The 23,162-nt window shown below is 36.0% G+C and overlaps 1 protein-coding gene across 4 annotated transcripts in view; it reads left to right on the forward strand.

The window, feature by feature from the left end:
* AGGF1 (angiogenic factor with G-patch and FHA domains 1) overlaps positions 1 to 23,162 on the forward strand; it is a 55,175-nt gene that overhangs the window by 12,962 nt on the left and 19,051 nt on the right. For 2 of the 4 annotated variants that reach the window (XM_028114454.2, XM_028114453.2), the window contains exons 7-14: positions 1,450 to 1,561; positions 2,503 to 2,554; positions 7,516 to 7,617; positions 8,501 to 8,666; positions 10,039 to 10,121; positions 18,494 to 18,621; positions 20,496 to 20,595; positions 22,094 to 22,296. In XM_028114454.2, coding sequence (XP_027970255.1) covers positions 1,450 to 1,561; positions 2,503 to 2,554; positions 7,516 to 7,617; positions 8,501 to 8,666; positions 10,039 to 10,121; positions 18,494 to 18,621; positions 20,496 to 20,595; positions 22,094 to 22,294 — 944 coding nt within the window. In that variant the 3' untranslated portion in view covers positions 22,295 to 22,296. Of the gene's footprint in view, positions 1 to 1,449; positions 1,562 to 2,502; positions 2,555 to 7,515; positions 7,618 to 8,500; positions 8,667 to 10,038; positions 10,122 to 18,391; positions 18,450 to 18,493; positions 18,622 to 20,495; positions 20,596 to 22,093; positions 23,149 to 23,162 lie in introns of those variants that run through there. The other 2 variants (XM_028114451.2, XM_028114456.2) reach the window with 2 other exon arrangements.

Below are 23,162 nucleotides of genomic sequence, written 5' to 3' on the forward strand. Positions count from 1 at the left end.
TTTTATTTATTTGACAGAGAGAGACATAGCGAGAAAGGGAACACGAACGGGGAGAGGGAGAGGCAGGCCCACTGAGCAGGGAGCCCGATGCGGGGCTTGATCCCAGGACCCTGTGATCATGACCTGAGCCGAAGGCAGACGCTTAACGACTGAGCCACCCAAGCCCCCCTAAACTGATTATTTTAATGACGTTGAAAATTATGTGATCTACCAACAAAGTGGTCTCCAGTACCATTGTGGTTATTTTTAGAGGGAAGAATTTGAATAAATGACTAATAGTTGGACCTTAAAGTTTTATTGCATTGAATGGCCTAGTCAGTAGAACAAAACCAAGTTACATACATTCTAAAGTATATACTAAGGCTATTTTGGTGGGTTAGATATTTGTAGTCTACTTTTGTAACTGAGGGGAAAAAATAAGTTGCCTTTAAAAAGTGTAGTCCAGGGGCTCCTGAGTGGCTCAGTCGGTTAAGTGAGCTCCCTGCTCAGTGGGGAGCTTGCGTCTCCCTTTCCCTCTGCTGCTCCCCCTGCTTGTGCTCTCTCTCTCTCTCTGTCAAATAAATAAATAAAATCTAAAAAAAAAAAGTGTAGTCCATGAATTCAGCTACATAGGTATTATGGTAAATCTTACATTTAAAAAATATATATTTATTTTAGGGAGAGGGGCAGAAGGGAGAGAGAGAATCTGGAGCAGATTCCACACTGAGTGTGGAGCCTGATGCAGGGCTTGATCTCCCGACTCTGAGATCACGACCTGGGCTGAAACAAGGGTCGGGTGCTCAACTGACTATGCTACCCAGGCACCCCAAATCTTTTATTTTTTAAACTTGAGGTTGTAAAGACATACTTTTAAAGCCCAGGATTTTATATTAGGTTATATGAGCTTATTTTGTTCTCGATGAATTTTCTTTCACTTTTATTTTTAAAGCAGGACTCAGTTTTTCTGAGTTAATATAAAAATTCCTGTTTAGGATATTTTCAAATTCCAACACCTTAAAAAAGAGAGAGAATTGTTTATATTGTAATTGTGATAGACCCTGAATATCTTTAGGTTGATCACTTTAAATTGGTAAGTGTTAAAGCCTTATCAAGTATGTCATATAGCAGAATTTAAGAAGGTTGTTTCAAATAATTAAGATTTTTGATCTGTACTTTTTTTTTTATCTTAAAGATTTTTATTTGAGCAATAGAGAGCATGTGAGCAGGGGTATGGGGAGGAGCAGAGGGAGAGGGACAAGCAGACTCCATGCTGAATGTGGAGTCCTACACGGGCTCAGTCTTATGACCCTGACATCACAACCTGAGCCAAAATCAAGAGTCGGATGCTAAACTGGTTGAGCCACCCAGGCACCCCTCAATACATTTTACTTTATGGATGCTTCCTATTCTTGCCTAGAAATTTTTTCCATAGCATTTGAATTAATACTTACACATTTCTTTCTTTAACAGATGAAGAAAAAATTTGGCCCCCCTGTATTAGAGTAATTGTTATTAGATCACCAGTATTGCAGACAGGATCACTTTTTATCATTACAGCTGTAAACCCTGCTACAATTGGAAGGTAAAAATGTTTAATGTTATTATGTTTGTGTATTTATCTTACTCCAACGGATTGTATATTCCTCAACCAGTTATAAAATGTGCATGGTACTTGTTGAATAGGCAGACACTGAATGACATCCATGTTCCTCCCTCTCCCACTCAGAAAATATTGTTGACCCTTATCTCTGTCACAGAAATTTTGTCATTTTCATCCTTTTGTACTGCCCTTTCTGGTTTAAATTCCTTCATTAAATCCAGTGTTTGTCCAGTATTTAATCCCCTTCCGATGTTTCTTTTACCCCTTTGTAATTCATAACCAGCTTGGTAGAGAGGTAGGTTTTAATCATGAGTAGGATAATTTCATTACTTCCCAGTGGGAAAGAAAATAATTCATATTCTGTACAAAATCTTAGTTTTAAATTCTTGAAAATAGTATGGTCCTTTTACATATAGTAATAGAAGCGAGAATGTAGTCAACAGATCTGGAATGATTGATGTTAGTACAAAGGATATGCTGTTCTGGATGTTTATTATTATTTTTTTATAAAGATTTTTATTTATTTAGAGAGGGAGAGACAGCATGTGAGTATGGGGCAGAGGGGGAGAATCTCAAGCAGACTCTGCACTAAGCATGGAGCCTGACTTGGGGCTCAATCTCATGATGAGCCGAAACCAAGAGTTGGACTCTTAACTGACTGAGCCACCCAGGCACCCCTAGATGTCTATTATTAACCTGGGGTAGATGTATCAAAAAATAAAAGTAATCCTGGAACTTCTTTCAAACAGGAAATTTAGAGTAGGATTAAGGAAATGACTTAAGTGTGATAGAGGGACTTGCATTTTAACATTTTCTTTTAAAACAACAATGACAAAATCTTAAAAAATACCATTTCTGTGTTAATTGTGTTTAATCTATATATGGTTCAAAAATTATTAAAGACACTTTACTTAACTCTGCAGAGAAAAAGATATGGAGCATACTCTCCGAATCCCTGAAGTTGGTGTTAGTAAGGTAAGCTCTTTGATTTTTCAAGTATAGCACCCTAGATATGATTTTATAAACCCTCATTATGACAGGAAGCTTAGGGGCTTTTTTATTTAGTAGAAAGTTTAATAGTCCAGGTATTAATGGAAATGAAAGCAATTCAGATTTGTTTATTCCACTGCTTGCGAGAATAATTATCAAAATTAGAGTAAACTAAATGATGTTTAATTTTTAACAGTCTGGAGCAGGAATAGAAATGTAGATTAAGTAGTAAAGTAATACCCATTTAACAAATACTTATTGAGTGAAATAAATGTTCTTGATATGGTGGTTCAAAAATGAATCAGACCTGGATTCAGGCTATTTTATTAGATGGTTACTGTTGAGTCCAGAGTATATTACAACTCAAGAACTATTTGTCCTCTACCACCCAAGGCTTTTATAGCTTTTCCTAGTTGCTCCTCTAATGGTTTCAGGAAAAAGAATACTTGGGTTTTTGAAACAAACAAAGCAGCATTGCAACTTTAGTTACAAGTAGAAAAACAAAAGGTTTTGCTACTGATACTCTTTATATTTGCTATTTTTCTTTTTCTTTACTGTATTTTCTGTAGTTTTTCCCTCTCTTCCATGGTGGTTATCTTTTTCTGACCTTTCATCATCCCCATTTTGTTTCTATTTAATAGATTATAATATGGATCTAAAGTATACATTTTATGTGATTTTTGTCTTTTGAGGATGAAATTTGTTTTCCATTATAGTTTGAAAGTCCACTTATTTTTTACTTTGTTTCAACTCATTCAGAAGGGAGGAAATTTTCATAATCTTAACTCTGACCAAATTATCTTGCTTTTTTACTTTACTATGACCCTTCTGCCTCCAAAGAAAACCCCTCTGTGATTTAAATAGCCATTCAATCTAAAATATAAGTAGTTCTGTAGTGGCATTTCTGCTCTTTCTTTCTTTAAAACTAAGATATTCACTGGTGGGGTAAATGGTTTGTTACTGTATGAAATCATTTTGACAATATATATCACATGTCCAGATAGATGAAAAAAATTAAATAAAAAACCCTGGACACTTCAGATTAATATTTGGGGAAAATGGAATCTGTCAGTGGATAGGGGAAGACCTCCTAAGTTTAAAAAAAATGAGAAAAAATCAGAGAAGACATAATTTTGAGTAATTTTAAGTTTGAAGTTCTTGTCACGTTAAACAAATTTAAAAGGCAGATTACATGGGGCACCTAGCTGGCTGAGTCAGTAGAATGTGGAACTCTTGATCTCGAGGTTGTGAGTTTGAGTTCCATGTTGGAGGTAGGGTTTACTTAATAATAATAAAAAAGAAAGGCAGGTTAGGACAGTAAGACAAATATGACAAAATATGTATCTTTTATGTTCTAAAATCTCATACAAATTCATTTTTTTCAAACCCCACTGTGACACTAATAGATAAGTGAGCAAAGGCTATAAATAAACAATTCACAATGCAGGGGATATCATTACTTTGTGAAAACCATTCAGTCTTTCTAAAAATTTTAAGAAATACAAATGAAGTCAAAATGTCAGTTTTCATTTGTCATATTTATTAAATTTCACTCCTGTTGGGAGCATAATTTAGAACAGCTCTTTAGAATAAGGTTTCAAGTCAAAAGACTTGAAACTATTTAAATACTTTGGTATAGTTGTTAGTATGCTAAAGAACCCAGTTGAAAAAAAATGTATGAAGGACATGAAGAGAAAATATACAGAAGAGGAAATCCATGGGGCTAAAAAATATAAGAAAAGGTTTCAGTCTTCGTAGTAATTGAGGAAATGCAAATTAAAATCACGATAATGAGATTTAATTTCATACCTTTTATGCTTGCAAAAACTGAAGATTCTGACGATACCAAATATTGGTTAAGACTATATATTCTTGGCAACAAGAATTCTTATAGTTTGCTTTTGGGAATATAAATTGGTACAACCACTTTGGAAAACAATATGGCAGTATCTAATAAAGTTTAAGATTTGCACGTACTGTGACTTAGCACTTTCATTCTTAAGAATATACTCCTGAAAAACCCTTGCATTGTCTACAGGAATGTTGCATGTATAAGAATGTTGATAGAAACATCTTAAAAAATAGTAAAACCTTGGGGGAAAAAACTGGATGTTCATCAGAATATGTTGAAGAATCCGTACAGTGAGTTTTACCATTCAGCAAAATGGCAAAACTGTACACAGCTGGATGTACCTCACAATATAATATTAAGCCAAAGAAACAAAATAAAAGAAATATGTACGGTAGCATATGTTTGTCAGAACTTATCCAACTGTAAATGTAAGACCTGTGAATTTTCTGTATATGAATTACATCTCAAGAAAATATTCATACAGTGTAATTCCCATTATGTCAAGTTTAAAGCAGAATAAACATGAATTGTTAATGAATGCATACATACGGGGTGAACGTAATCGAGGCATCATGATTAAATATTGAACCTTTGAAAAGAAAGGGTGTGGGATGGACAGAATGAGTTACACATCCATGAATAATAATTTTTCTTTTAAATATCTGAGGCAAGGGGGCCTGAGTGGCTCAATTTGTTAAGTGCCTAACTCTTGATTTCAGCTTAGGTCATATCTCAGGGTCTTGAGATCAAGCCCCATGTTGGGCTCCATGCTCAGCATGGAATCTGCTGGGGATTCTCTCTCTCTCTCCTCTCCCTCCGCCCCTTCCCCCACTCACACCCTCTCTCTCTGAAATAAATAAACTAAAATCTAAAAAATAAATACCTGAGTCAAATATGGCAAAATTTATTAAAGCTGGGTCATGGGTAGACCAGTTCAGTATATTCTTTTGTGTGTTTGGAACACTTTATAGTTTATAAGAATTTTTTTTCTTTTTTTTTCAAAGGTTTTGTTTGTTTATTTGACAGAGAGAGAGAGAGAGAGCACAAGTAGGGGGAGAAGAAGGCTCCTCGCTGAGCAGGGAGTCCAATGTGGGGCTCAGTCCCATGACCCTGGGATCGTGGCCTGAGCTGAAGGCAGATGATTAACTGACTGAGCCACCCAGGCACCCCTGTTTATGAAAATTTTTAAGAACAACTTCACTGGGATACAGTCCATATCCTGTATACAATTTAGGCATTGAAAGTGTATAATTCAAAGGTTTTTTGTATAGAATTGTATAGCCATCACCACAGTCAGTTTCAGAACATTTTCCTTTTTTTTTTTTTTTTTAAGATTTTATTTATTTATTTGAGAGAGAGAGAGCATGAGCCAGAGGGGCAGAGGGAGAGGGAAGAAACAGGCTCCCAGCTGAGCAGGGAGCCCGATTTAGGGTTCGATCCCAGGGCCATGAGATCATACTGAGCCAAAGGCAGACACTTAACCGACTGAGCCACTTGGGCGCACAGTTTCAGAACATTTTCATCACCATTAGAAGAAACATAATAGTCACTCATTTCCTTTTAACTCCCACAGGCCTAGGCAACCATAGTCTACTTTTATCTTCTGTGGATTTGCCTGTTCTGCACATGTCCTGTAAATTGAATCCTATAACATGTAGTTGTTTTTACCTAGCTTTTTCACTTAATATGTCTTCAAGATTCATTCATGTTGTAGCATATATCAGTACTTCATTTCTTTTTATTGCCAAATAATAATGCCAGTGTATGGATATACATCTTGTTTATCAGTTCGTTGTCATTTGAATTGTTTCCACTTTTTGACTACTAAGAATAATGCTGTTGTGAACATTCATATACAAGTTTGTATTTGAATGTATGTTTTTATTACTCTTCATGTATACCTAAACATAGAATTGCTGGTCCTGTGGTAACTCTGTTTAACCTTTTCAGGAACTGCCATACCCTTTTAAAGCAGGTACACAGTTTTACATTTCCACCAGCAGTGTATTACTTACGAAATTGTAAATTAAATATTTGCAGTTCTTTATCCAATTAAATAGACATGTACTGGGTATATGCCATTTTATGTGAGGCTCTGTGTTGTATGTACTGAGTGGTAAGCAAAAATGTCAACCAAACAGTAATTGTGAGCCATACGGCGACTATCACATATGCAGTAACTTTGTGTAGTGTAATTGTTATATAAACAAAGTACAAGGAGGGAATGATTAGTCCTGAGTATTGAAAATCTGGAAAACTTCTCTGAGAAGTTCACCTTTGGGGACGCCTGGCTGGCTCAGTCAGTAGAGCATGCGACTCTTGATCTTGGGGGTTGTGAGTTCGAACCCCATGTTGGGTATAGAGATTTTTTTTTTTTTAAAGATTTTATTTATTTAATAGAGAGAGAGACAGAGAGAGAGGAAACACAAGCAGGGGGAGTGGGAAAGGGGGAAGCAGGCTTCCTGCCGAGCAGGGAGCCCGATGCGGGGCTTGATCACAGGACCCTGGGATCATGACCTGAGCCGAAGGCAGTCGCTTAACCAACTGAGCCACCCAGGCACCCCGGGTATAGAGATTATTTTTAAAAAATAGAATCTTTAAAAGAAAAAGTTCATCCTGAATGTTTGAAGTCACCTTTTGTATTAAGAATTTTTAATAATAAAGACCAATACTTTTAATAGGTGAAAAAATAGTTTCAAATGTTTTAAATGGTATAATCTCAACTATATTATAAAGGTAGAAAATGTAAGACACACTTAATTATTAACGGCAGTAGTAGGTGGAATTATGGGTGACTTTTTCTTCTGTAGCCTTCACATTTCTACCAGAGGCATTGTTACACTTTTGTATTCAGGAAAAAAAGTATTAAAAATAGTAAAATTTGGGGCATCTGGCTGGCTTAGTAGAACGTGCAGCTCCTGATCTCGGGGTCATGAGTTTGAGCCCCACATTAGGAGTAGGGCTTACTTAAAAAAAAAAAGATAAAATAATAAAAATTAAATTCTCATAGACTTAAGTCTCACATCGTGTGATAGAAATTATGGTTTTAAAAAAAGTATTCTTTATAATTACCTCGTTCTTTATTTTTTTTAAGTTTCATGCAGAAATTTATTTTGACCATGACTTACAAAGTTATGTCCTTGTGGATCAAGGTAGTCAAAATGGTACAATTGTTAATGGAAAACAGATTCTTCAGGTGAGTGTATATATATTAATTCCTTGCACATAAGTCTTAAAAAATGAACTGAAATTTTTATTCTGAAGGCCGTAGTTACTATACATATAATTTGTTTCAGATTACTATTCAAGCCCAAATGTATTACATGGAAGGGGATTCACAGAAAGGACTGAAAAAAGTATAGAATAAGTGGATACTTAACTCTTGAGTTTTGTCTTCTAATTATATATCTATGCCTTATTTTAGAAGTGAATGCATTTTAAAGCTATTCAAAGTAAAGGTTCTTACAGTAACTTAAAAGGCACTCCTTTTTTTGTGTTTTTTTAAAAATTGTTTTAATGGAAATGTTGCTAAAGTGGATACTCCTTGAAGACAGAGCCTATGTCTATCCAGTTAACTCTTTTATCACCAACATTTGGCAAGGTGCTTGGCACATAACATATGGAAGAAAGTAAATGGAAGGGAGTGGGGGAGGCCTTATTCTTAGTCTGTAAGAATAAAAAATGAAATAAAACTGAATTATCAGAGAAAAGAAGAGGAAAAAAGGGAAATATGCACTTAGCCCCTTAACACTTTGTCTTTTTGACTGTGATGGTTATTCATTTTGGTAATAGATTGTTTGATGTTTGGGTTGGGTATTTCTCTGGGATTACGCATGGAGATGAGATTAGCGGGTTTTGATAATATAAAAGAAGTTGCTCAGTTCAGGTATCTTCTCCACTAGTTGAACATTATATCATCCTCAAGTTGTGGAAATGTGTGCTGTGTGTGCATATGTGTGTCTCTCTCATTGAGAACCATCCTAAATATTTTTTTGTTTTAATCAGACACTACTTACAGTAGATATAAAATAATCTTACATAACTCTCTTGGGTTTCTGTTTTGTAATTTTTTTCTTTAGCCTAAAACTAAATGTGACCCTTATGTACTTGAGCATGGTGATGAAGTGAAAATTGGAGAGACTGTACTGTCTTTTCACATCCACCCTGGCAGCGATACCTGTGATGGCTGTGAACCAGGACAGGTTCGAGCTCACCTTCGTCTTGATAAGAAAGATGAATCTTTTGGTATGTGAAGCATATTGTTATATGTGGGCATAATAACTTTTCTGTTTAATTCACTGGAGTGTTCTACAAAAGTATCAGCTACCAGCTTCGTATTTAATTGATATAATACTGTATTGAGATACATTTATATTTTAGTGAATATTATGTGAGATAAGTATTATCACGTGAGACTAAGAAATGACATGTATTTGAAATTTGAAACCTAGGCTAGTTGCTTATGATTTTAGTTGATTTTTTTAAGCTGGTAGATTATGATTTTGGTTGATTTTTCTGTGCAGCAATTTAGTTGTGCTATTATAGCATTAGATTGCTTTCTGACCCATAAGCTAATCATTAGCTATTTTTGCTAATAGAGTTTAATAGACTTTGGAAGCAGCACAGCAGTGATAGCTAAATGTCCTTCAAAAGGGTAATTGTGACATAATTATAGTAAAGATTGGTTTCCTTTTGACTTCTGTTTATGGATATGAAAAAGTCATCCATGGTTAAACTCTGTCATATAATAATATATAAAATAATAGGCTGGGGTAATAAGAGTTATTCGTTGATATGTTTGCTTTCTTTTTTTTTAATGATTTTACTTATTTGAGAGAGAGGGAGCCTGAGTGGGGGGAGGGGCAGACTCTCAGCTGAGCAGGGAGCCTGATGCAGGTCTTGATCCCAGGACTTGGGGATCATGACCTGAGCCGAAAGCAGATTCTTAACTGACTGAGCCGCCCAGGCACCCCAGTATGCTTGCTTTCCTACTTAGAGCTTCTGTTGCTATATCATCTGTATATATACATCATTATTTTCTATAATAACACTGTAAGAGGTTGCTGTCTTATTTAAATCCACTCATCAGAGGCTTTTAAATTTTAAATAGATACTTTGAACCAGTAAGAAGTAATTTTTTTTACATCAAGTTTTTCCCCCAAATACCAACTATATGTGTTCATTGTATATTTTTTGTTTTCTGATACTAGATTATGAAAATGAGTATGGTACATTACACAGCAATGTGAATCTTGGATTCAGTGATTTTTTACATGCCTATATTCCTTTGGAAAATTAACAATATTTCTGCATTTGAAATTCTGTTATAATCATATCAAAAAATTAAGATGTTCAGTGTTCTTTTGTTATCTATACTGTAGCATTCCTATAGTCTTTGGGATTTGGTTTACTTTCCAAGTAGATTTATTTACCAAAATGCTGAAAGGACATCACCACAACCCAAGATTCCTTTATATTAATGTTTAGTTGAGCTTTTAGTTAATATGCAGATGGAATAGTATTAATTTTTTATTATTAAGTAACAATATTAATTTTGTATAAAATCTGTCAGACTTAGTATTTTTTTTTTTTAAACTAAACAACTTCTTCCTTTTAGTTGGTCCAACGCTAAGTAAGGAGGAAAAAGAGTTGGAAAGGAGAAAAGAATTAAAGAAAATACGAGTAAAATATGGTTTGCAGGTAAGGATGTTAAATATTTTTACATTTATTATTTATGCATCTGGATTTGAGTAAAAATGTCTTTAGATATGCATAGTCCATTTTATATATAAAAATACAGCTATTTAGAATGATTTTGAGGTTTATGTAATTTGGTTACTGTTTACTTCAATAACTACTGAGGCTGTAGTAGAAAAATGATTATAATACCCAACATTTAAATAGCCATTTCTGGTTTTTAAAAAACTTGGATTAAGATGGTACCATTGAAGAACATTGTTTGAGTACTAGTACTGCCTGATTTCAAGACTTCCTATAAGCCACAGTAATTAAGACAGTATAGTATTGGCATAAAGATGAATAGGTGAGGGGAACAGAATAATGAAATAAGAAATAGATTCACAGATACATAGATGTGTGTGTGTGTGTGTGTGTGTGTGTGTGTATGTATGTGTATGTATGATTTTCAACAAAGGTGTGAAGGCAGTTTGGTGCAGAAAGGATGGTCTTTCAACAAATGTACTGAAACACTTGGATAGCCATATGCAAAAGCAAACAAAATAACTTTGATCTGATACAGTACATTAACAAAAGAAAGAACAAGAATCATACGATCCTCTCAATAGATGCAGAAAAAGCATTTGACAAAGTACAGCATCCTTTCTTGATCAAAACTCTTCAGAGTATAGGGATAGCAGGTACATACCTCAATATCATAAAAGCCATCTATGAAAAACCTACAGCGAATATCATTCTCAATGGGGAAAGGTCAGGAACGTGGCAGGGATGTCCACTCTCACCACCGCTATTCAACATAGTATTAGAAGTCCTAGCCACAGCAATCAGACAACAACAAGGCATCCAAATCGGCAAAGAGAAAGTCAAACTCTCACTCTTTGCAGATGATATGATACTTTATGTGGAAAACCCAAAAGACTCCACCCCAAAACTGCTAGAACTCATACAGGAATTCAGTAAAGTGGCAGGATATAAAATCAATACACAGAACTCAATGGCATTCCTATACACCAACAACAAGACAGAAGAGAGACAAATCAAGGAGTCGATCCCATTTACAATTGCACCCAAAACCATAAGATACCTAGGAATAAATTTAACCAAAGAGGCAAAAGATCTGTACTCAGAAAACTATAAAATACTCATGAAAGAAATTGAAGAAGACACAAAGAAATGGAAAAATGTTCCATGCTCATGGATTGGAAGAACAAACATTGTGAAGATGTCAATGCTACCTAGAGCAATCTACACATTCAATGCAATCCCCATCAAAATGCCATCCACTTTTTTCAAAGAAATGGAACAAATAATCCTAAAATTTGTATGGAACCAGAAGAGACCCCGAATAGCCAGAGGAATGTTGAGAAAGAAAAGCAAAGCTGGCGGCATCACAGTTCTGGACTTCCAGCTCTATTACAAAGCTGTCATCATCAAGACAGTATGGTACTGGCGCAAAAACAGACACATAGATCAATGGAACAGAATCGGGAGCCCAGAAATGGACCCTCCACTCTATGGTCAACTCATCTTTGACAAAGCAGGAAAGAATGTCCAATGGAAAAAAAGACAGTCTCTTCAACAAATGGTGTTGGGAAAATTGGACAGCCACATGCAGAAGAATGAAACTGGACCATTTCCTTACACCACACACAAAAATAGACCCCAAATGGTTGAAAGACCTAAACATGAGACAGGAGTCCATCAAAATCCTAAAGGAGAGCACAGGCAGCAACCTCTTCGACCTCAGCCACAGCAACTTCTTCCTAGAAACATCGCCAAAGGCAGGGGAAGCAAGGGCAAAAATGAACTATTGGGATTTCATCAAGATAAAAAGCTTTTGCACAGCAAAAGAAACAGTCCACAAAACCAAAAGACAACCGACAGAATGGGAGAAAATATTTGCAAATGACAGATAAAGGGCTAGTATCCAAAATCTATAAAGAACTTATCCAACTCAACACCCAAACAACAAATGATCCAATCAAGAAATGGGCAGAAGACATGAACAGACATTTTTCCAAAGAAGACATCCAAATGGCCAACAGACACATGAAAAAGTGCTCAACATTGCTCGGCATCAGGGAAATCCAAATCAAAACCTCAATGAGATACCACCTCACACCTGTCAGAATGGCTAAAATTAACAAGTCAGGAAACTGACAGATGTTGGCGGGGATGCGGAGAAAGGGGAACCCTCCTACACTGTTGGTGGGAATGCAAGCTGGTGCAACCCCTCTGGAAAACAGTATGGAGGTTCCTCAAACAGTTGAAAATACTGCTACCATACGATCCAGCAATTGCACTACTGGGTATTTACCCCAAAGATACAAATGTAGGGATCCGAAGGGGTACGTGCACCCCAATGTTTATAGCAGCAATGTCCACAATAGCCAAACTGTGGAAAGAGTCAAGATGTCCATCGACAGATGAATGGATAAAGAAGACATGGCATATATACACAATGGAATATTATGCAGCCATCAAAAGGAATGAGATCTTGCCATTTGCAACGACGTGGCTAGAACTGGAGGGTGTTATGCTGACTGAAATAAGTCAATCAGAGAGAGACATGTATCATATGACCTCCCTGATATGAGGAATTCTTAATCTCAGGAAACAAACAACAAAGGTTGCTGGAGTGGTGGGGGATGGGAGGGATGGGTGGCTGGGTGATAGACATTGGGTAGGGTATGTGCTATGGTGAGCGCTGTGAATTGTGCAAGACTGTTGAATCACAGATCTGTACTTCTGAAACAAATAATGCAACATATGTTAAGAAAAAAGAAAAGAAGATAGCAGGAGGGGAAGAATGAAGGGGAGTAAGTCGGAGGGGGAGACAAACCATGAGAGATGATGGACTCTGAAAAACAAACTGAGGGTTCTAGAGGGGAGGAGGGTGGGAGGATGGGTTAGCCTGGTGATGGGTATTAACGAGGGCACATTCTGCGTGGAGCACTGGGTGTTATGCACAAACAATGAATCATGGAACACTACATCAAAAACTAATTATGTATGTTGATTAACATAATAAAAAATTTAAAAAAACTTTGATCTACACCTTGCAACATGTATAAAAATGAACTCAGAATGGATCATAAATATAAATTTAAAACTTTAAACTATGAAGTTTCTGGAAACAAACCTTTTTAAAAAAAAGTTAGGCAAAGGTTTTTTAAGTTACCTAACACGCAAAGCACAATCTGTAAAAGAGCAAATTAATAAATTGCACTTCTTCCAAAATTTCTGTTCTTCCAAGGACACTATTAAGAGAATGAAAAGATATGTGGCATCTGGGTGGCTCAGTTGGTTGAATATCTGACTCTTGACCTCAGCTCAGGTCTGACTCTTGACCTCAGCTCAGGTCTTGATCTCAGAGTGGTGAGTTCAGGCCCCTCTTTGGGCTCCACATTGGGCATGGAGTCTACTTAAAAAAAAAAGAGAATGAAAAGATAAGCCACAGACTCGGAAAGATATTTACAAATCCTTTATCTGATAAAAGCCATAGATCTTATATCTGTAATATATAACGAAATCCCAAAACTCAATAAGAAAATTTATTTTTATTCATTTTTTATTTTTCAAATTTTTATTTAAATTCTAGTTAACATACAGTGTAATATTAGTTTCAGGAATAGAATTTAGTGATTAATCACTTATGTATAACACCCAGTGATCGCGATAACAAGTGCCCTCCTTAATACCCATCACCCATTTAGCCCATCCCCATCCTTCCATCAGCCCTTCCTTTGTTCTCTGTCGTTAGGAGTTTCATATGGTTTGCTTCCCGTCTCTTTTTTTTCTTTCCCATATAGTCATCTGTTTTGTTTCTTAAATTCCACATGTGATTGAAATCATATGATACTTGTATTTCGCTGAATGACTGATTTCGCTTAGCATAATACTCTCATTCCATCGATGTCATTGCAAATGACAAGATTTCATTCTTTTTGATGGCTAATATTCCATTGCGTATATATATATATATATATATATATATATCACCTCTTTATCCATTCACCAGTTGATGGATATTTGGGCTCTTTCCATAGTTTGGCTATTGTTGATGATGCTGCTATAAACATTGGAGTGCATGTGCCCCTTTGAATCTGTATTTTTGTATCCTTTGGGTAAATACCTAGTAGTGCAATTGCTGGATCATCGGGTAGTTCTATCTTTAACTTTTTGAGGAACCTCCATACTGTTTTCCAGAGTGGTTGCACCAGCTTGCATTCCCACCAACAGTGTAGGAGGGTTCCCCTTTCTCCGCATCCCCGCCGACATCTGTCGTTTCCTGTGTTAATTTTAGCCATTCTGACAGGTGTGAGGTGGTATCTCTTGTTTTGATTTGTATTTGTCTGATATTGAGTGATGTTGCATCTTTTCACGTGTCTGTTAGCCATCTGGATGTTTTCTTTGGAAAACATGTCTATTCATGTCTTCTGCCCATTAATAAGAAAATAATTTACAAATGAGCAAAAGAGGGGCACCTGGTGGCTCAGTTGGTTAAGCGTCTCCCTTCTGCTCAGGTCATGATCCCAAGGTCCTGGGATTGAGCCCTGCCTTGGGCTCCCTGCTTGGGGGGGATCCTGCTTCTTCCTCTCCATCTTCCCCTCTCCCCTGCTTGTGCTTTCTCTCTCTCTCTCAAGTAAATAAATAAAATCTTTAAATTAAAAAAGGTGAGCAAAAAAGGGGCGCCTGGGTGGCTCAGATGGTTGAGTGTCAGGATCCTGGGGTCCTGGGGTCGAGCCCCGCATCGGGCTCCCTGCTCAGCAGTGAGTCTGTTTCTCCCTCTGCCCCTCCACCTGCTTGTGCTTGCTCGCTCTCTTCCTCTCTTTGAAATAAATAAAATCTTAAAGAGATTTTGAGAGGGAGAGAGAGAGAATGAGCAAGGAGGAGGGGCAGAGGGAGAGAGAGAGAAGCAGACTCCCTGCTGAGCAGGGAGCCCGATGTGAGGGGATCATGAGTCCTGGGATCGGGACCTGAGCCCAAGGCAGACACTTACCAGCTGAGGCATCCAGACTCCCCAATAAATAAAATCTTAAAAAAAATAATAAAAATGGGCAAAAGATTTGAATAGACACTTCACCAATGCAGATGTACAGATGGCAGCTAAACACATGAAAAGATGTCTACTATTACTGGGAAGTTGCAAATTAAAACTAGGTAAAAAGACTATCCACACCAAGTGTTGGTAGGCATGTGGAGAGGCTGGAGTTCGCATACACTGCTGGTGAGAATATAAAGTGGCGCAATTGCTTTGGAAAATAGTTTCCTTAAAAGTTAAATGTATGCCTACCATGTGATTCACCGTTCTATTCCAAGGTATTTACCCAAGAGAAATGAAAGTATATGTTCATACAAAGACTTATAAACAAATGTTCATGATGTTTTTTTTCTTTCTTTTGAAAACCTTTTTTAAAAATTTTTATTTTTTATTACCAAAGTATAGTTGACATACAATGTTATATCACTTTCACATGGGAAGCATAGTGATTTGACAGTTGTATCTGTTACATGATACTTAACCACAATAAGTGGAGTTACCATCTGTCACCTATATATAATGTTATTAAAATATTATTAACTATATTCCCTATGTTGTACTTTTCACCTCCATGACTTATTTTATGACTGGAAATTTGTACCTCTTAAACCCCTTCACCTATTATGCCCATCCTCCATTTCCCTACCCCTCTAGCAACCACAAGCTTGTTCTGTGTATTCATGGGGAGTTTGTTGCTGGTTTTTGTTTGTTTTGTCTTTTAGATTCTATATATAAGTGAAATTATGTTGCATTTGTCATTCTCTTGACTTAATTTTACTTAGCATACTAACTTCTAGGTCCATCCATATTGTCACAAAGGACAAGATCTCATTTTTTATGGCTGAGTAATATTCCAGTGTGTGTGTGTGTGTGTGTGTGTGTGTGTGTGTGTGTGTGTGTGTGTACACACCACATCTCTATCCAGTCATCTCTTGATGGACACTAGGGCTGCTTCCATGTCACAGCTATTGTAAATAATGCTGCAGTAAACGTAGGGGTGCTTATATCTTTTCAAATTAGTGTTTTCATTTTCTTTGGGCAAATACACAGTAGTGGAATTTCTGGATCCTATGGTACTTCCATTTTTAATTTTTTGAGGAACCTCCATCCTGTTTTCCACAGTAGTTGCACTAATTTACATTCCAACCAACAGTGCATGAGGATTCCTTTTCTCCACATTCTCACCAACACTTATTATTTCTTGTCTTTTGCATACTACCCACTCTTATCTGTGTGAAGTGGTATTTCATTGTGGTATTAGCAGCTTTTCTTCTAGTAACCAGAAATAGGAAGAGACTTGTGTATTTATCATGAATGGATAAACAAATTATGGTATATCTATATAGTCAGATACTCTTTAGCAATAAAAAGACTTGAGCTGTTGATACAGGCTGCTATATGGATGAATCTCAGTTATGCTGAGAGAAAGAAGCCAGACAACAAGAGTATGTACTGTATACATACATCATAAAATTCTGGGAGAGCAAACTAACATATCATGACAGAAAGATTAGTGGTTGCCTGGATACAAGAGAGGAAGGAGATGAGGGAGGCTCTGTAGGGATGGATTACAAAAGATAAGGATACTTTTTTGTGGGAGATGGATATATTTATTATCTTGATTGTGGTGATGGTTTCATAGGTGTATACAAATCACAAAAGTATCTAATTGTATGCTTTATGTGTAATTTATGGTATGTTAATTATAATTAATTATCACAATAACATTTTAAAAAACATTACCATTTAATCCTATCAGTAGACCAGGAAGGTAATTAGTATTTGTTTACATTTGAGAATCTAAGCTAAGGGTCACTCAGCTGTTAAATGACAGACTTAGATATGGAATCTAGGTCTTTTTTTTTAAATATTTATTTATTAAGTACTGTCTATACTAAATGTGAAACTTGACCTCATGACCCCGGGATCAAGAGTTGCACGCTTCTCTGACTGAGCCAGCCAGATGCCCCTGGAATCTAGGGCTTAAGTGGATTTGTCCAGTGGTTTTTAAATTTCATGAGACGTGGGAAAAAATGCTGCCAGAATAACATATTTTTCTGCAAAATTGTGTTTTTTGTTGTTACTTTCATACTACAAGAAATCGTAATAGAAAAAATGTTGAGGGGCTAATTTGGGAGGAAAATAGAAGATAATAAAGAATAAAATATTTTCTCAAAAGTTTTAACTATTGTCTTCTGGGGAAAACCCATTAGCATTGGTGGTTCTATATTTTTCTTCTCTTTAAAATCAAAATTAAGTAAAAATTTCTGTGGTACTCTCCTTGAATTATATTAGCATTTCCTAGCATCTTTCAGGGAACATTGTAATTTATATAAAGATCAACAAGTCGTAACAAAGGGAAAGAGAAGCCTTCTCTGAAGCTAAATTGACTACCTCTTCTTTTAAAAGTACCACTGCTATGTCTTGTGCATACTTTAAAAAAAAATTTTTTTTTAAAGATTTTAAAAATTTATTTGACAGAGACACAGCGAGAGAGGGAACACAAGCAGGGAGGGAGTGGGAGAGGGAGAAGCAGGCTTCCTGTGGAGCAGGGAGCCCGAAGTGGGGCTCGATCCCAGGACCCTGGGATCATGACCTGAGCTGAAGGCAGACGCTTAATGACTGAGCCACCCAGGGGCCCATCTTGTGCATACTTTTATTGTTGAACCAGTCAGACAGTAGCGTGCTGAAGATCTGATGTGTCTGCCTTCTGGGATTACAAGTTTCTTTGCATACCACACTTTTTATTCAGTAAATATTTCTTGAGTGGCTGACTAATCATGTAAATGGAGCTATATTGAAGCAAAAAGCTATTATAATTGCCACAGCAAAAGAGTACCTGCTCTTTTCCATTTTTAAAACACTTTCTACATTTTTCCCTCCTACGGAATAACACCAAACTATTTTAGGTCTGTTGGAACTTTCAGTCCCTTAGAGAAAAGGAGAAGTCGATTTTTTGCCAAACCCAGGGGTTCTACATATTTCTTTGAATACTGGCAGTTCATGAGAATATGAGTACACAGTATTAAGTCAAAATGTACTATATTTTCACTCTATTCTCTTACGATTGCATATTACAATTCATATATGATTTAGATTATCTTCTGTATGGAGTTTATGTTCTACAACTTGAAATAATATAAACATTTTAAAGGAGAATGAAAATAGCATACTCTACGTAATTGTCTTAATTTATATCATGGCCTCTTTTAATTTGTTGTTTTAATAGAGACTACATTGAACCGTGTTTCCCAAGTAAAGCAAATATACAGACAGTACGTTTTTATGTATCAGTTTTGTTTTCTTCAATGAATATTTCATGTTTATAAAGAATACAGACTATGAAGATGAAAAGGCATTGAAGAATCCAAAATACAAAGATAGAGCTGGAAAACGGAGGGAGCAGATTGGAAGTGAAGGGACTTTCCAAAGAGATGATGCTCCTGCATCTGTTCATTCGTGAGTACTAAGTTTTAATTGCTCGAAACATTGTTTGTATTGTAATCACAGTCGTAGAGTAATATGACTTATAGGACTATATATACTGGTAATTAGTCTTTAAAGGAATGGTTCTAACATGGAAATACTATCTCTGTTTACATTTTCTTTCAGTATTAGAATTCCATTCCCTAGAAAATTACTTAGCATATATGAAAGTACAAATACTTACTTACATACATGTACATAGCTAACATTCTAGCCACCCACTTTAGTGAACTTTTTTTTTTTTTAGAGAGCACATGTGAGTTGGGGGAGGGAGGGGCAGAGGGCAAGGGAGGTAGAGAATCTCAAGCAGGCTCCACGCTCAGCGCAGAGCCCAGTGCGGGGCTCGATCTCGCAATGCTGAGATCATGACTTGAGCTGAAATCAAGAGCTGGACACTTAATTGACTGGGCCACCCAGGGGCCCCTGAGTGAACATATTTTTATATACTAGATATCTGAAAGTTTGGGCTAGTAAGAAATTAGTATGGACTGGGTTTTTTTTGGGGGGGGGGGCTGGTATTTTTTATAATTATTTCAGTACTCACCTACGTTTGTTCTTGTTGACTTTGGAATACTATTTTTCTTATTTTTCAGTTTTTTTTCTTTTGGTAAAGTAGCACTGATAACATGAAAAATGTAATTTTGTGGCCCGTATGATATGACCATATTTCTTCAATTAATCATATATTAATTACATTTTTTTTCCTCAGAATATAAATTCGGAGTTTAGTTAGAATTTAAATCTTTTGTGTAAGACTGACAACTAACCATAAACTTTGATTAAATGTATTTTATTAATTCTAAGATACACTACTTGGATAGAGTTTTAGTTACATATGACAGCAGTGTTTTCTCAATGGTACATAAAACAACAATGGATCTTGCATCCATCAGCTTTCATGAAATACAGCATTATGAATTAGATATACTAAGCAACATGACAAGTTTTTTTAAAGTTTAAATTTTGATGTAATAGCTGGAAAATATGAAGATTGCATTGGAGTTAAATTAGAAGGCAGAAATAAAAAATGAAATACATTGGTCTGCCATTGCTTGGTTTATTGTTATTGAGGAGCTAATTTAACATATTTTGTAGAACTGAAAGTACAGTGTGATGGAACATAAAATCAAAATATCCTTAAACTAGCAGAACATAAAATCATAGAATAAAATGCAAATAGTGAGAGTTTTTGTTTAATTTTACTTTTATTTTTCTATTGATGTACACTTACATACAAATATAAGTATTGCTATCAATTGTATATCGTAAGATTAACACATTGTAGAGTATACATTTCTTGATCAAGAAATAGAAAATGATAGTAACTCCCAGAAACCTACCCTCTCCTAGTGCCCCCCCCCGATCACTATTCCTGTTTCCTCCGTAAAGGCAACCACTTTCCTGACTTCCAGTAGGAACAGATTAATTTCACTTGTTTTTGAATTTTAAATAAATGGAATAATTTAGTATTTATTTTGTCTATACTTGTCTATATTCTTTTTGTCCAACATTATTTTGTTAGGTATATTTTATTTTCAGTGCTGTATAATATTCTCTTACATGAATATGCCACAATTTATACATTTTACCATTGATCTCTGGATTATTTCCAACTTATAGTTATTATTAAATTTGCTGCAGAAACATTCTTCTACATTTTTTTGTGTGTGCACCATGTGTGTGCTTTTCTGTTTAGTATATATAGGACAATTTATGTATCTTAACTGTATTAGGTAGGTCAAACAGTTTTCTGTAGTATTTGTACCAGTTACTTTTAATTTATTAGTTTATTATAAATGTGATCTACATGGTCTTTTCGAAATCAACTATCTTAATTTCCTTTAAAGTGAGATTACTGATAGCAACAAAGGTCGGAAGATGCTGGAGAAGATGGGTTGGAAAAAAGGAGAGGGCCTAGGGAAGGACGGTGGAGGAATGAAAATTCCGGTAAGACGTGTTTTCTTTCATTCTTTATTCTTATAGCAGATGTATTTACTGTGTACCTACTGTGTACCTTAGTGCCCGGAGTATAGTATCAAGCACAAATAGACATGATTACTGTCTTTGTGGCATTCACAATTACCATATATATATGCATTGTTTTGTGTTTTTTTTTTTAAGATTTATTCATTTATTTAAGAGAGAGAGTGAGAGCACAAGCAGGGAGAGGGACAGAGGGAGAGGAAGAGAGAGAATCTCAAGCAGACTTCCCCTGAGTGTAGAGCCCCATACAGGGGCTCGATCTCACGACCCTGAGGTCACAACCTGAGCTGAAATCAAGAGTCAGACGCTTAACCTACTGAACCATCCAGGTGCCCCCACAGTGTTACTTTACAAACAGGCAGATCCTGTATTTGTTTTAGATTTAAGAATCAGGTCATGTAACAAGCAGTAGAGGGAATAATGTCTGGAAAACAGGGCTGGTTAATTCTGGTTAATTCTGGTTAATTCTGCAGTCCCCATGGTTCATCAGAGGTTTAGATTATCTTTTACAAAAACCTTACAAAGTAACATGATTAAAGAACTTTTGATAGTTACCTGGTACTTAAGGAAATAATGGATGGATGAGTGTGAGGTTTAATGTGAATTTTCTTACTTATTGAGGTACAATGAGAAGAACATGGGTTTTATAGTCAAACCTATAAAATAGAATTATTTTGTTAGAATAGGTGCTCTATCACTTACTAGTTGTGTGACTTAGGGCAGGTTTGGACTTCAGTTTTCATATGTAAAAATGGGGATTATAAGAACTGTTTTCTAAGGGGTATCATGAAGATAAGGCCCCTAGGATGGTGCCCAACATACAGTAGGTACTCAGTAACTGGTAGCTTTTAATAGTTCTCAAAATAATAAGTCCTCCCCCTCATTTTATGAAAATAATCACATTCTCTTTATGGCTTTTTTTTTTCTTTTTTAAAGATTGACTGATTTTAGAGAGAGCGTGAGCGCAGAGCCTGATGGCAGGCTCGATCCCACAACCCTGAGATCATGACCTGAGCCAAAACCAGGAGTGGGTCGCTAAACCAACTGAACTACCCAGGCACCCCTGTCTTTATGACTCTTAGTGTTTAATCTACTCTTTCACTTTCTTAGGCAAGGCTAGAGTAGCAGTAGGTTTAAGTATGTCCATTGCCTTTTCTTCTGCTTAGAGTGGGACAGCAGCCTTTGCAGCATCTTGGTGAAATTTGGTGGCCACTCTTTAAGGAGCACTCTTGTTTTCTATATGCAGTCAGCTGTAGTTACTGATAGAGAAGACAACATAGAAGAATGACTTTAAGTTCTGTGTATAATCATGTGTGCATTCCTGCATGTATTTGATAGATTTGACAGGTTTTCTTTCGCATCAATCTTTGTAAATCAAAGAATTAAAGTACCAAGTTGGGTACAGCAAATTTCAATGTATTTAGACTCCATAGTAAGTCCTCTGCTCAACTTTTGGTAACAGATCCAGCTTCAGCTTCGGCGAACACATGCAGGCTTGGGGACAGGCAAACCATCCTCGATTGAAGATGTTCACCTTCTCCAAAACAAGAGCAAAAAGAACTGGGAGAAAGCACGAGAGAGGTTTGCTGAAAACTTCCCAGAAACTAAATCTCAAAAAGATGTGCCAGGAACCGTCCCTTGGGTCAAAGGGACCATAGAGTGAAGGTTAGTCCTAGAACACAATTCACGCTGTTTTTTAAAAAAGAGTTTGGAAACTCTTATTTTATTGCAGAACTTTTCCCTCCAAAAGAGTCCATGGCATGAGGGAACTGTATCACAATTTACCCCTCGTGATTCAGAAATGTGTAATAAACTGTGGTTTGCAGCTTTTAAAAAAAACATTTTTTAAAAAACTAATAAATAGTAATTGAATTAGGTTATGCTGTGAGCAGACTAAAGTTCACAGGGCACGGCTGAGCTTATCGAACTTTGTTATTTTATCTTGTCATTTATAAGACCCATTTATGCAAAATTCATATAACCAGTAATTTAAATGTACGTTTGTCCTTGTCTCCATATATTCATTACTATAAGATATACAACAAGAGCAACATCAAAAGTTTATAAAAACAAGTCTGATTATATGCATCCTTGTTTATGTCCTTTAGAACTTAGATAAAAAATGTTGAGAACACAGGGATAGTGGTGCATAAATTTTATTATTCTTAAAATATTCTAAGTAATAGTATTGAAGAACTAATGAACAGGTGATATGTTATAGAAAACTAGTCTTTCATTGTTTTCTTCTGTGAAGAATTTGTTGATTTGTACTATATATTAAGCATTTACATTTGGTTTGTTTTATAGCTGAAATATTTAGATATGAGCAATTGAGTACAGTATTCAAATATTCCATGTGCTGGTATTTATAGTTTTGATAAATCCCATTGCTGGCAATGGAGTTGTGCCAGAGAAATCTGATTTCTACTGCAAAAGGAATGCCTAGCCAAGGCCTCAAACACAAGATATTTATTGAAAATGTCTTCAAATGCAATAAAAACATTATAACATCAAAAAGAGTGATTCCTTGA

Source organism: Eumetopias jubatus, unplaced genomic scaffold (genome assembly GCF_037043125.1).
Source record: "Eumetopias jubatus isolate StellerSeaLion01/CBP00866 unplaced genomic scaffold, mEumJub1_p1.0 scaffold_5, whole genome shotgun sequence".
Lineage (NCBI taxonomy): Eukaryota > Metazoa > Chordata > Mammalia > Carnivora > Otariidae > Eumetopias > Eumetopias jubatus.